The sequence below is a fragment of the Thalassophryne amazonica genome, chromosome 19 (genome assembly GCF_902500255.1).
Source record: "Thalassophryne amazonica chromosome 19, fThaAma1.1, whole genome shotgun sequence".
Lineage (NCBI taxonomy): Eukaryota > Metazoa > Chordata > Actinopteri > Batrachoidiformes > Batrachoididae > Thalassophryne > Thalassophryne amazonica.
Window position 1 is genome coordinate 33,906,147 of NC_047121.1, and position 15,225 is coordinate 33,921,371.

Here is a 15,225-nt window from a genome sequence, read left to right on the forward strand (position 1 = left end):
ATCACCAGACTGCACCTGCTGATTCAACCCCAAATCAATTGCAAACACGGCTGAGGTTGAGCTGTTTTCGGATGATTTTTTTTTTATAGTGTGGAGCTTTTTTTTTTTTTTTTTTTTTTTTAAGCCCAGACTGGAGGTGTTTCTGAAGCAGCTGTGGGGGACACAGCATTTATGGTTAAGAGCCTTATTTAGATAACAAACTTTGGAGGAAAACCTTCAGTCTGACAGCAATGTTGTCGTGATGAGACACTACAGTTCAATGATTAATCTAAATTTTCTGTGCTTTCTTTCTTTGGTAATTGTTATGAGTATATACAGTTGTATGTAAATGTTTGGGCACCCCTGATGATTTCCATGATTTTCCTTTATAAATCATTGGTTGTTTGGATCAGCAATTTCAGTTAAATATATCATATAGCAGACAAACACAGTGATATTTGAGAAGTGAAATGAAGTTTACAGGATTTACAGAAAGTGTGCAATATTTCTTTCAACAAAATTAGGCAGGTGCATAAATTTGGGCACCCCAACAGGAAAAAAATACATCAGTATTTAGTAGATCCTCCTTTTGCAGAAATAACAACGCTTCCTATAGCTTCCAATGAGAATCTGGATTCTGGTTGAAGGTACAATAGTGTTCAGAATAATAGTAGTGCTATGTGACTAAAAAGATTAATCCAGGTTTTGAGTATATTTCTTATTGTTACATGGGAAACAAGGTACCAGTAGATGCTCACAAATCCAACAAGACCAAGCATTCACTCTTAAGGCTATGAAATTGGGATATTAGTAAAAAAAAAAAAGTAGAAAAGGGGGTGTTCACAATAATAGTAGTGTGGCATTCAGTCAGTGAGTTCGTCAATTTTGTGGAACAAACAGGTGTGAATCAGGTGTCCCCTATTTAAGGATGAAGCCAGCACCTGTTGAACATGCTTTTCTCTTTGAAAGCCTGAGGAAAATGGGACGTTCAAGACATTGTTCAAAAGAACAGCGTAGTTTGACTAAAAAAAGTTGATTGGAGAGGGGAAAACATATACGCAGGTGCAAAAGATTATAGGCTGTTCATCTACAATGATCTCCAATGCTTTAAAATGGACAAAAAAACAGAGACGCGTGGAAGAAAACGGAAAACAACCATAAAAATGGATAGAAGAATAACCAGAATGGCAAAGGCTCACCCATTGATCAGCTCCAGGATGATCAAAGACAGTCTGGAGTTACCTGTAAGTGCTGTGACAGTTAGAAGACGCCTGTGTGAAGCTAATTTATTTGCAAGAATCCCCCACAAAGTCCCTCTGTTAAATAAAAGACGTGCAGAAGAGGTTACAATTTGCCAAAGAACACATCAACTGGCCTAAAGAGAAGTGGAGGAATATTTTGTGGACTGATGAGAGTAAAACTGTTCTTTTTGGGTCCAAGGGCCGCAGACAGTTTGTGAGACGACCCCCAAACTCTGAATTCAAGCCACAGTTCACAGTGAAGACAGTGAAGCAAGCATCATGATATGGGCATGTTTCTCCTACTATGGTGTTGGGCCTATATATCGCATACCAGGTATCATGGATCAGTTTGGATATGTCAAAATACTTGAAGAGGTCATGTGGCCTTATGCTGAAGAGGACATGCCCTTGAAATGGGTGTTTCAACAAGACAATGACCTCAAGCACACTAGTAAACGAGCAAAATCTTGGTTCCAAACCAACAAAATTAATGCCTCGCAGTTGTGAAGAAATCATGAAAAACTGTGGTTATACAACTAAATACTAGTTTAGTGATTCACAGGATTGCTAAAAAAGCAGTTTGAACATAACAGTTTTGAGTTTGTAGCGTCAACAGCAGATGCTACTATTATTGTGAACACCCCCTTTTTTACTTTTTTTTTTCTTTTTTACTAATAACTCAATTTCATAGCCTTAGGAGCGTGCATATCATGAATGCTTGGTCTTGTTGGATTTGTGAGAATCTACTGAATCTACTGGTATCTTGTTTCCCATGTAACAATAAGAAATATACTCAAAACCTGCATTAATCTTTTTAGTCACATAGCACTACTATTATTCTGAACACTACTGTATTTTGGACCATTCTTCTTTACAAAACATCTCAGGTTTGTTGGTTTCTGAGCACCAACAGCCCAATTAAAATCACACCACAGATTTTCAATAATATTCAGGTCTGGGGACTGAGATGGCCATTCCAGAATGTTGTACTTGTTCCTCTGCATGAATGCCATAGTAGATTTTGAGCAGTGTTTAGGGCCATTGTCTTGTTGAAAGATCCAGCCCAGGCGCAACTTCAACTTTGTCACTGATTTTTGAAAATTGAACATAACATTCCATTTCCTCACTATGTTCCTCACAGTGGAAACTGACAGCTGAAATCTCTGAGATAGCTTTTTGTATCATTCCCCTAAACCATGATGTTGAACAATCTTTGTTTTCAGGTCATTTGAGAGTTGTTTAGAGGCCCCCATGTTGCCACTCATTAGAAAAGATGCAAAGAGGAGAAACATTTACAAACGGCCACCTTACTCTTTCTCATGATTGGATTCGCCTGTGTAAGGAGGTCAAGGGTCAATGAGCTTACCAAACCAATTTTGTGTTCCAATAATTAGTGCTAAATGTATTCAAATCAATAAAATGACAAGGGTGCCCAAATTTATGCACCCATCTAATTTTGTTTCAATAATTATTGTACACTTTCTGTAAATACTAGAAACTTCATTTCACTTCTCAAGTATCAGTGTGTTTGTCTGCTATATGATATATATTAACTGAAATTTTTGATCCAGACAACCAATGACTTATAAAGGAAAATCATGAAAATTATCAGGGGTGCCCAAACTTTTGCATACAACTGTACATATGTATACACACACACACACACACACACACACACACACACACACACACACACACACACACACACACACACACACACACACACACACACAGTGGTCCCTCGTTTATAGCAGGAGTTACGTTCTAAAAATAACCCGCGATAAGCGAAATCCGCAAAGTAGTCAGCGCTATTTTTGCAATTATCATAGATGTTTTAAGGCTGTAAAACTCCTCACGACACACTTGATACACTTTTCTCAAACAGGCATTAACATTTTCTCACTTTTCTCTCCTGTGTAAACACTCTTTTTCCTTCTGGGTGAGAAGATTATAAACAGACACACGCAGAACTCTCCATTTGCTCACTGCCTCCGGAGGTACGGATGTGGGACCCGCAAAGAATCCAAGTCCTCTCTCGGGGGCCAGAGAGCTCTGCGGCTGCGGTCAACATCCACATCAAAACAGCGAGTGTAGTCTCTGGACCTGTTGCCAGATTTGGCTCAGTTCAGCACAGCAGAAAGGAGGGCAGTGTGAGTGGCCTGCTGCTGCGTTTACAGAGCCCGCAAACTCAGTAAGCGCATTGGAGGCAGTGAGAGCAATGGCGGTGATGCAGTCCGGTGCTCCGACCGGCCCGCCTGATTTAAAAAAACAAAAAAAAAAAACATGCAAAATTGCACAAAAAAATCCATGAAACTGTGAGGCCGCGAAAGGTGAACTGCGTTATAGCGAGGGACCACTGTATACACAAACACACTATTTATTTATGGTAAAAGCAGTAAGTGAATATAAGCTTTTGCTTCTGCCTACACCCTTTTGGCCACACGGGTTGATTGTGAAATTGTTTTTTAAAGGAGTTTTTCTTTTTTTAATTTGTGTGTGCCAAATAAATTCTTTCATTCATAAATTAATTCAAAGCAAAGACAGTGCTTGCCAGAATTCTGGTTGTATTTTAAAAGTAGAATTTACCTCGAGGTCATCATCATCCACTTCACTGTAATGCTGGTGGCTGTCTGGGTTGTTTACTTTATCGAGAAGTTCAACAGCAAGCCTTCTTGTCAAACCCGGCTGGGACACAAATACGTGCTGTAAGAAACATGATCGTGTCATCAAAGGAAAAAATTCACTACATGCAATATCCACAATATCTACTATGTTGAAACATTTTAAAGAAGACCTGCATTGAAAAAAATGCAGTCAGATTTTTTGAACAAAAAATGACTTACATTTACACATGAGATCCTTCTGAATGTAGTAAAGTAAATCTGGAAGCCCAGATCTGTCATTCAACGGAGAAATCTTCATTTGAAAATGACAAATTTACAACTAACATTTAGCCATCCGCAAATTGTCCCTCTCATCATGGACGCTGCCGAGACGTCACGGACAAGACCCTCTCGCAGCATGCATTGTGCCAATTGTAATTTGTGGATTTACGTCAGTTTGCATCTGCACCTTTTTCTTGTCTTATACGTTTGGTGAGTACACATTTCTTTTATTTGTGCTTGAAAATTATTTTGGGGGACTTTTTCATACGCCCATTTGATTGAGTGGTGTCGCAATGAAAATCTACTGTCTTTCGCCTCTGGTACCATCGCGGGATATGGAGGCGAGACCCGCAAAGAATCCCAGTCATTAAAAATATATAAACCTCTCTCAGCGTGCATGGAGCTCTGGGACTCCGATTGCCGAGACATGCGGTGCTGTGGATTTTGCCGCAAGAAGTCTGTCCTTGCAGCAACAGGTGTACCGGCCGCTTCACATTAAAACAGCGAGCGTAATCTCAGGACTTGTGCCAAGTGTGCTGCAGCTCCATTCAGTAGACAGAGAGGTGATGCCGGGGTTGTGCGCTGAATCTGGCACAACACCGGCTGCAAAGCAGACACGGGTGGTGTGAGTGGCCTGCGTCGGCGGTTAACGAGCTCGTTAACGAGCCCGCAGACTTAAGTGCAGCGGAGGCAGAGAGCGGAAGAGGAACAACGGCGCCCGCTGTCGATGTCGTTGCTGATCTGAGCACACGGATCTGTATCTCACATACATTGCAGCTTACTTTTGGATGCTGAAACCAGGACGTGTATAAGTAACATTACTAACAGCTTTAGCTGCAAATTTGTCATTTTTAAACGAAGATTTCTCCGCTGAATTACAAATTTGGGCTTACAGATTTACTTTACTGCATTCACAAGGGTCTTATGAATACATATCAGCTATTTCTTTCTGAAATCTGACCACATTTATTTCAATGCAGGTCTAATTTAATTCTTCATCACTTACACAGAGACATTAAAACCTCTACATCAGGCTAGCACATCTAAACTTGGATATAAGATACTGAGATATAGACTGTGCTCATGATGTAAGTCCCTTCGGCATCTCCCTTGTTTTCACTCTGGGTCACCACAGCAGATCTGACGTTTATACTGAGGCTCAAATATTTTGAACAGATTTGTGACCTCAAGCGGAATCCTAATTCCTAAGTAATCTGAACCACTCACACTTTGTTTGATGTGACAAAAACTGCATTTGCTAATAGGTTTTCATGAAAATATGTAAAGACGATATTTCTTACCCGAACTAAAATAGGTAAAGGCCAGCCAAAACACACAAATGCTCAAATGAGATTCAGTTAGATTTTGGAACAATGACAGCGTGTATCTCTGTCTGAACCCCACACTACAGGGACACTCAATAGAGTGCAGACATCTGTGGAAGCCCTTCAATGTCAATATTCCAATCCCTCCAGAATTCATATAACGTCCTTTAATGATTGAGGTGCCTTCATTATATTATGATAAATTGATACACACACACACACCGAAAAAGCCCCATCTCACAAATCTGACAAAAAAGACTAGCTCCTGTAGCAACACAAAATGTAATGGGTACTTTTTGATCCATGTCACAACCTTCCACCAGGTTTTGTATATGTGTGTCTATGATTTTTTTGAGTAATCCTGATTCTTAACCATCACACCAACGTACATGGTTGAAACATAACCTTCACAGCAAAAGTAATAGTCCATCAAATGCATTTCAGACAACTATATTTCTTTGTTTTCAAGCTTTTGAATTTCTCAGAAAGTTTCTGAAACCTCTTTCCCATATGCACTGCCATCTTGAAAAGTAAGTGAGAATACAAATGTCCCAGTCAATTGGAGCAGACATTAAACAAATTTTAACCTGCCAGTTCCCCATTACAAACTCTGCAAACAGTCCAGTTAAGCTTGTGTGACTAGCATGTTGCTGTCCGGACGATTCACAGCAAGTGAGCGGGCATGTTGATATAATTTCTGTCATGCGACTGGGGTGACACCAGAAGAATACCAACATCTGAGAGTGAAAAGGGGCCATTTACTTAAAGACACCCAGGAAAATATTGAACTGGAGATTAAACTACTGTTGGTAAGGGCCGACAGGGAACCTGTCACACAAATTCATGGAACAGCAACAGCAATTTCTACACTGTACTTTGTCCTGTCTTCTGCACACTCTACCCTGGAGCCACCTGTCACCTAAACTAAACAGGGTATTTCTAGTGAGTGAGTACATGTCTGCTATGGACAATTTTCTGTTGTATGCTACGTGTGGAAAGGCACCATCTGCACAATGTACAGAGTTCATATGAAATGTTTTGACAGCATAAAAATATATTACGGAAAGTAGTTTTTCTGCAGTTGGCCTCTTTTTTGGGTTCTTTGTCAGAGACATCTTGACAAAATTATGGAAAGCAGTGGACCTAGAGAGAAAGATAATTGTGTTTTAATGATCAATACTGTCATCTAAGCTCCAAATGAGTAACATACTATTCGTCTTCAAATATTCTCGAGTACTCACCACTTGTTTTTGTCTTTTAACTTTGGAGGCTGAAAACTGTTCTTAGACATCAAAAACAAGGCCCTAAGAAACAGAAAAAAAGATGCATTATGTCCAGCACATGCTCCTTGGCTCCAAACGTAACCTTTTCTAATTATAGCCTAAACATATTGTGAACAAAGAAAGATGGCTAGTGAAGTAATCAAAAGATGAGAAAACAGTAGAAGAACACGAAAGCAGGAAGCCACGCTCTGACTGCTCATTTCTGAGGAAAAGTGAATGTACCTCATTGGGTGCAGGTCAAACATTGGGGGCTGCAGCTCGGCAAGCTCTATGGAAGTGATACCAACAGCCCAGATGTCACACAGCTGATTGTAACCACCATTCTTTTCTACTGCGGCTACTTCTGGTGCCATCCTGCACAAATTCAGAGCAAAGAGTCTGTGTTGAATGAAAAGCAAAATTAATAATGAGATAATGATCCCCATTGAGTTATCTAAAAGCATCAGTTTAAAAGGTCAGTAACAAAGTCCTTTCAGTTGACAAGTATCCACTGCCTATCATTTGAACGTGCATCTTTCAGCTCAATCATACACCATTATGATAAAGATAAGAAAAGAACTGTTAAAAACTGAACTGGAAAAATAGAGAAGATGGCTCCTGAACCTATTCAACAAAGTTTGCCAAATGCATATGGGTTCATTTTACGATAACAACATAATATATTCACCAGTAAGGTGTTCCAATAAAGGACTTTCTTTTAGCAATGGTGGCTGTTATTTTGGCTGCAACTCCAAAGTCAGCTGTAATGAGAAACAGCAGAACATTTCAGACTATGTAGTCCACTGTGGACTGAAAGCTGTAGAAAGGTTCAAGAGAAAGTAGAAGATCAACTTACCTAACTTCACATCTCCGTTGTCTGTTAGGAGTATATTGGCACCCTGTTGAAGAAGTCCTTTTTAATTTTCTTTTGAGAATAAAAGTAAGGAAATGCGGGTACTTTAACATGCATCAAACAAAGTCTAAAATACTGATCTCAGCTAATGTCTCTGTAAACTGGTTCATCATAAACTGCCAATTACCATGTTTTCCACATTATAAGTTACACAACATTGCACCTGTTTAAAAATGCCTCTTGAAGAGGAAAAACCTACATACGTATAAGTCACAGTGGAGTAGAAGCCGCACTTTTTTTCTGTATTATCTTATCAGCTCCTTAATTTGGGATTTTTGTGTATTGTTGTAGAGCACTTTTTATTATTTGCATTGATTCTTATTATTAGAGTTTATTTTGTCCTTTGATTCCTGAGAAAATCATATATAAACAGTCATAGGCTGCATGACCACATGCCCCCCCCCCACACACACACACTCACATTGCCTCAATTCGGATAACGGACTGTTTCAAAGTTTAGCGCACATAAACAATGTCAAATGTATATGTGTTGTCTTTAATTCTGATGTGTGCCATTATTACGGTAAACAAGTAATAATTTGTAGATTAATTGCTGTATCTTGTCTGTGGTAACTGGAGTGTGAACGTAATCTCGTTGTTGCACTCGTGTGATGACAATAAAGCTCATCTATCTATCACTTTTATTCATTAATTATTATTATTATTAACAAGGAATGCAATTTTTTGGTATACAAGTATACGTTGCAGGGCCTCTTAATCTAGTATATAAAAAAAAAAAACAACTATGCGACTTATGCTCCGAAAATACTGTACATGTAACATTGTTGTAGCAACTTCATTGTATCTGAAGAATCATCTGCTATGTTGCTGATCTGATGTGCACCAGAGTTGCAGCTCTCTGACAGTTCCACTGACACCGCCTCTACTGGAGGTGACTGACAGTCTGTCTGGTGGCGTCCTGCGGTGAGAGTAGAGGAAACAGGAACTGCACACTGTGTAGCACTGAGCAAAGACAATACGTCCAGCCCTGACCTCCTGTGATAATGCGGAGGTTTCAGCCTGTGTGCGTGCAAAAGGCATGAGCAGTTCCACTTCAAAGCGATGGCAGGTGACACTGCTTGTGACACTCTTGTGTGAAGATAATTTACAGCAGTGATATCAGTTTTCACCACTGTAACACCACTGCACAAAGCAAATAAAAATTTCTGGATTGCCAAACAGCCATCAAAAACATTGGTGGGGACATTTTAATCTAACATGAAGTTGCGTCACTGGTAATTCATTTGGGCCGCTCTCTTTTGTTTTTGCACAAATAAGAAGTAAAGAAATGAATACCTTGATGTCACGATGCATTTTTCCCTTGCTGTGTAAATATCCCAAACCCTGTAAAACAAAACAAAGCATTCTACTATGAATTAAATCAACTTTACAAACTTAGGAATATTAATTTTAACTTTTAAGTACAATCACCTGTATGGTTTCTCTGCAGACATATGCTATCTGAAGCTCTGACAAAGGTCCTGTCACTATAATACATACAAAAATTAATTTTACATATGCAGAAGAAAACCTAGAGCAAAAATTAAACAACCGTTATATATAAAAGCACTTTTCCAGTTATGAAAAAAGGAGGACAACCCACCGTGATAAATGTCCTGCAGTGATCCACCACCACAGTACTCCATACATATCCAAAGTTTCTCCCGACTGTTCAAAGCACAGAAAAATATCCAGCATTGCTTCAAACAAATTCATTTCACACATTTGTCCAGCTAAGCAGCTACGTATTTTGATAATTAGCAAAACCTCATCAAATGATGCACTCTATCTTGAGAGTGTTGCGTTCATTTACTGTTGCACCAATATATAATCCTTGCTGGAGTAGAAAAAGTTACATGCAAAAATTACACTAGAGCCATTTTACAGTAAAGGTTTGTACTTTGTGCGGTGAGACTACACAAGACATGCCTGCTGTGATAAGATGTATTTGTGAGAACTAACCGCCATATAAAAACACATCAGAGGCTCATATTCCTGTTAAACCTGCTGGAAGTCAAAGACAGCGGTGGGTGGACCAGGCTTACTTCCTCTCAGATACCAGCCGTAAAACATTAAAACACGAGAGGCCGTGTCCTGGCACTGAAGAGCCAAGTCAGCACCAGACGGCCCAGTAGAAGACCCTGAGTCATACATTTACATACCGGCGTGACTAACTCATTAAACACGTCAACTGAGTTTCAAGCAGTAACTTGTTAAATCCCTTTGACAGTAAGATATGGATTTGGCATACTGTTAAGCTTGGGACTGGTTGTGAGAAAGGAAAACACAAAGAGTATAAAAATGAGCCGCTTCTTACCAGAGGTAGCTCCCAAAGTAGGCCACAATATTGTGGTGCATACATTCCTTCACCATGAAGATTTCCTGCTGTATGATGGAAAAGTCATCCCCTGGAAATGGTGTGACACACACACACACACACACACACACACACACACACACACACACACACACACACACACACACACAATACAGCAATTTAATAGACAGAGCAATTTTATTTTAAATTAAGGCATTTTCCACACATAATGGTTGGGGGCATGATGTTAAAAACTTTGGACTATGATACAGTTACAAAATACACACAATGGGCTTTTTTCTGATTTTGCAATTGCACCAAACCCTGCATTTGTAACTTAAAGTGATCACTGTGCATCACCACAATGTTGCATAATTATGCCCAACAATTTTGATTTTTAAATATTTCTCTTTGGTTCGCCAAAACCACAAAATAAACTATGTCCTCTGACATTGTAATGCTGTATGTCAATGCTGTGGAAACATAGCAAATTAAAAAAAAAAAAACCCCAGCCAATATCAATAGAGGGTACAGCTTGTGCTTTTTTACTGATTTGGTGTACACCAACATTCAGCCTGCTCTCCAGTAGACTAAATTACACCAACACATCCCATTAGCAAAACAAAACATTGTAAGTCCAGCTGCTGCGAAATGTGCAGGTAATCATGAGCTGGAAACACAAAGAAGCGACTGATTACACTTCACTACCCAGTCTGTCATCATGTCACATTAAGCACATTTAAGACACAACTCACATATGATCCAGATATTATTGTCAGTCAATAAATCAGAAATAATGTTTATTCTTCAGCAGACTTAACCTTTACTATAATACAGTTTAATACAGTTTTAAACTCAACTGTGTGGGAAATTCTGGCAGATGCCACCTTCTTTGGCATATCACTTTTTGTTTTACAACCCCAATTCCAATGAAGTTGGGACGCTGTGTGAAATGTAAATAAAAACAGAATACAATGATTTGCAAATCCTCTTCAACCTATATTCAATTGAATACACCACAAAGACAAGATATTTACTGTTCAAACTGATAGACTTTATTTTTATGTGCAAATATTCGCTCATTTTGAAATGGATGCCTGCAACACATTTCAAAAAAGTTGGGACAGGGGCAACAAAAGATTGAGAAAGTTGATGAATGCTCAAAGAACACCTAATTGGAAACAGCTGAGTGTCATGACTGGGTATAAAATGAGCATCCCCAAAAGGCTCAGCTGTTCACAAGCAAAGATGGGGCAAGGATCACCACTTTGTGAACAAATGCGTGAAAAAAAAATAGTCAAACAGTTTAAGAATAATGTTTCTCAACGTTCAATTGCAAGGGATTTAGGGATTCCATCATCTACAGTCCATAATATAATCAGAAGATTCAGAGAATCTGGAGAACTTTCTACACGTAAGCGGCAAGGCCAAAAACCATCATTGAATGCCCGTGACCTTTGACCCCTAAGGCGGCACTGTATTAAAAACTGACATCATTGTGTAAAGGATCTTACCATGTGGGCTCAGGAACACTTCAGAAAACCACTGTCAGTTAACACAGTTCGTCGTTACATCTACAAGTGGAAGTTAAAGCTCTACCATGCAAAGCAAAAGCCAATCAACAACAACATCCAGAAACGCCGCTGCCTTCTCTGGGCCGAGTTCATTTGAAATGGACAGATGCAAAGTGGAAAAATGTGCTATGGTCTGATGAGTTCACATTTCAAATTGTTTTTGGAAATCATGGACATCGTGTCCTCCGGACAAAAGAGGGGAAAAGACCATTCAGACTGTTACCAGCGCAAAAGCTTTGTGGCTTCGTAGTAAAAGAGTGTGAGTACTAGACTGGCCTGCCTGCAGTCCAGACCTGTCGCCCATCGAAAATGTGTGGTGCATTATGAAGCGCAAAATACGACAACGGAGACCCCGGATTGTTGAACAACTGAAGTCATACATCAAGCAAGAATGGGAAATAATACCACCTACAAAGCTTCAACAATTAGTGTCCTCAGTTCCCAAACGCTTATTGAGTGTTGTCAGAAGGAAAGGTGATGTAACACAGTGGTAAACATACCACTGTCCAAACTTTTTTGAAACGCATTGCAGGCATCCATTTCAAAATGAGCAAATATTTGCACAAAAACAATAAAGTTTATCAGTTTGAGCATTAAATAGCTTGTCTTTGTGGTGTATTCAATTGAATATAGGTTGAAGAGGATTTGCAAATCATTGTATTCTGTTTTTATTTACATTTTACACAACATCCCAACTTCATTGGAATTGGGGTTGTAAGAAAAACAAAAAGCAAACAAACCTACTGTAAACATACTAAATCATTAGCAACATATTTATGACAGTATTAAAGAAATCTGGCCAATTAAGTATATTATTTTAGCATACCAGTTTAATTAAAACCCTGTATCATTCTTAGAAGTTAATTTCCAGCTTGTCAAACACAAAATGCTGTGCATTTAAAATATTAATTACAGAAAACTATCACCAGCAATAAACATATACATATATATATACACACACACACAAGTAAAAAAAGTTCAAGAATATATTAATGACTACACTATGAAAATGTAGGTTTTATAAAAATGTGGTTTGGGCTCATTTAAAAGTGCCACGTGGGCTATTTGAGTGATACGTGCCCATGTATTTCCTTTTCAGCAATTTGTGGACAAATTGCAATTATTTAGAATATCATTTAAAAGTCCAGTATTTTTTGTCAGGTATTTCAGAAAGATATAAAAATGTTATATAGTCAAGACTCTACATATAACCTAATTTAAAAAAAATAAATGCAGCTTACATCTAATAATAATTATAATAAATGCATATCTCAAACTATTAGAATATTTCATTTCAAGTCACTATATAGGCAATATAAATGTCATGAATTTTTCAATTTGGTTCAATATACAAACCCACAATCATGCTTCATGCTTCCATCTGCTGACAAGCTTCATGGATATGCTGCTTTTCTCGCAGAGGGACTACCCACAGTGCCAAACCTATCAGTAACTGGTTTGCCGACCATGATATTACTATACCTGATTGGCTTCAGGGATCAGAACAGTTAAGTCTGGCTTGGCTTGCATTTCCACAAACGGCAGAACCCCTCTGTTTGGCAGGCGGAGCACATAAATATTGATAAGCACATCATTGAGCACACCTACACTGTCACATCACCTTTCCGCTCCACATGGAGGCCAAACAGAGTAATTTAACTTTTTTTTAAATTAAATTTTTATCTTGGTGGATTATGGGATTTATTTTCATTGCACGACTGCTGAGGAACTGACTAATGTCTGTGATAAACGCTGACATGAATGAATGAGGCGCAGTGACTCTTTCAACCTTCAAAATAAGTTTATTGTCTTGTTGTGGCACAACAAGACAGCGTCCTCTGATTCTGGCTGAGAAAAGCACAAAACACAGAGGGACTTCTTTTAAAACGCTATTTTTTTTTTCAGCCACGACAAGGAACTAAAATATTTTCAAATGTTTTCCCAAAATCAGGATGCCTTATGCGGTTACGTTTTCATGAGGCTATGATGATGAATCCAATTGAATCAAACAAATTTACTCTGTGTGTGAATGGTTTTAATATTTGAAACAGTGTGAACTGGATGAGGATTGCAGCTTTGAGCCAATCAATGGACAGCATCAATGGATGTATTTTGACTTATGAGTAACTTACAAGAAACGTGTGTCAACAATCACATAACCTACCTACAACTTATGGCCCGCATATGCAGGATGTAGAAGTCATACGCTGGCATGCATCGAAAATATTGTGCATGCCCAAAATTTTTCGACATACTCGCTGTACATCAGTGTGCTTGGATGTGCACTCAACAAAACTTACCCAAAATCTATTAGACATACACCTGCGTATGCCAACATTTTCAAAGCGGCCAGCGTACACTGGCTAAATCGTCAAGGTGTGACGATTTATTCCTCAGCCTCCTTTAGCAGTAATGGTACTTGTAATAAGTGTAGCTTATTCGTAGCTTTGGAGGCCAGGCTGGGCGAATTGGAGACTCGGCTCCGCACCTTGGAAAATCCTACAGCTAGCCAGGCCCCTGTAGTCGGTGCGGACCGAGGTAGCTTAGCCGCCGTTAGTTCCCCTCCAGCAGATCCCGAGCAGCCGGGAAAGCAGGCCAGCTGGGTGACTGTGAGGAGGAAGCGTAGTCCTAAACAGAAGCTCCGTGTACACCGCCAACCCGTTCACATCTCTAACCGTTTTTCCCCACTTGGCGACACACCCGCCGAGGAACAAACTCTGGTTATTGGCGACTCTGTTTTGAGAAATGTGAAGTTAGCGACACCAGCAAGCATAGTCAATTGTCTTCCGGGGGCCAGAGCAGGTGACATCGAAGGAAATTTGAAACTGCTGGCTAAGGCTAAGCGTAAATTTGGTAAGATTGTAGTTCACGCAGGCAGTAATGACACCCGGTTACGCCAATCGGAGGTCACTAAAATTAATATTGAATCGGTGTGTAACTTTGCAAAAACAATGTCGGACTCTGTAGTTTTCTCTGGGCCCCTCCCCAATCGGACTGGGAGTGACATGTTTAGCCGCATGTTCTCCCTGAATTGCTGGCTGTCTGAGTGGTGTCCAAAAAATGAGGTGGGCTTCATAGATAATTAGCAAAGCTTCTGGGGAAAACCTGGTCTTGTTAGGAGAGACGGCATCCATCCCACTTTGGATGGAGCAGCTCTCATTTCTAGAAATCTGGCCAATTTTCTTAAATCCTCCAAACCGTGACTATCCAGGGTTGGGACCAGGAAGCAGAGTTGTAGTCTTACACACCTCTCTGCAGCTTCTCTCCCCCTGCCATCCCCTCATTACCCCATCCCCGTAGAGACGGTGCCTGCTCCCAGACCACCAATAACCAGCAAAAATCTATTTAAGCATAAAAATTCAAAAAGAAAAAATAATACAGCACCTTCAACTGCACCACAGACAAACAGTTAAATGTGGTCTATTAAACATTAGATCTCTCTCTTTTAAGTCCCTGTTAGTAAATGATATAATAATTGATCAACATATTGATTTATTCTGCCTTACAGAAACCTGGTTACAGCAGGATGAATATGTTAGTTTAAATGAGTCAACACCCCCGAGTCACACTAACTGCCAGAACGCTCGGAGCACGGGCCGAGGCGGAGGATTAGCAGCAATCTTCCACTCCAGCTTATTAATTAATCAAAAACCAAGACAGAGCTTTAATTCATTTGAAAGCTTGACTCTTAGTCTTGTCTATCCAAAGTGGAAGTCCCAAAAACCAGTT

General features: G+C 39.5%; 1 protein-coding gene across 17 annotated transcripts in view; it reads right to left on the reverse strand.

The window, feature by feature from the left end:
• map4k5 (mitogen-activated protein kinase kinase kinase kinase 5) overlaps window positions 1-15,225 on the reverse strand; it is a 66,281-nt gene that overhangs the window by 19,271 nt on the left and 31,785 nt on the right. For all 17 annotated transcript variants that reach the window (XM_034194977.1, XM_034194975.1, XM_034194976.1 and 14 more), the window contains exons 4-13: window positions 9,923-10,013; window positions 9,209-9,273; window positions 9,037-9,092; window positions 8,902-8,949; window positions 7,549-7,591; window positions 7,381-7,453; window positions 6,936-7,067; window positions 6,672-6,734; window positions 6,492-6,573; window positions 3,807-3,923 (exon numbers count right to left, since the gene is read on the reverse strand). In XM_034194977.1, the coding sequence (XP_034050868.1) occupies window positions 3,807-3,923; window positions 6,492-6,573; window positions 6,672-6,734; window positions 6,936-7,067; window positions 7,381-7,453; window positions 7,549-7,591; window positions 8,902-8,949; window positions 9,037-9,092; window positions 9,209-9,273; window positions 9,923-10,013 (770 nt within the window). The remainder of the gene's footprint in view (window positions 1-3,806; window positions 3,924-6,491; window positions 6,574-6,671; window positions 6,735-6,935; window positions 7,068-7,380; window positions 7,454-7,548; window positions 7,592-8,901; window positions 8,950-9,036; window positions 9,093-9,208; window positions 9,274-9,922; window positions 10,014-15,225) is intronic.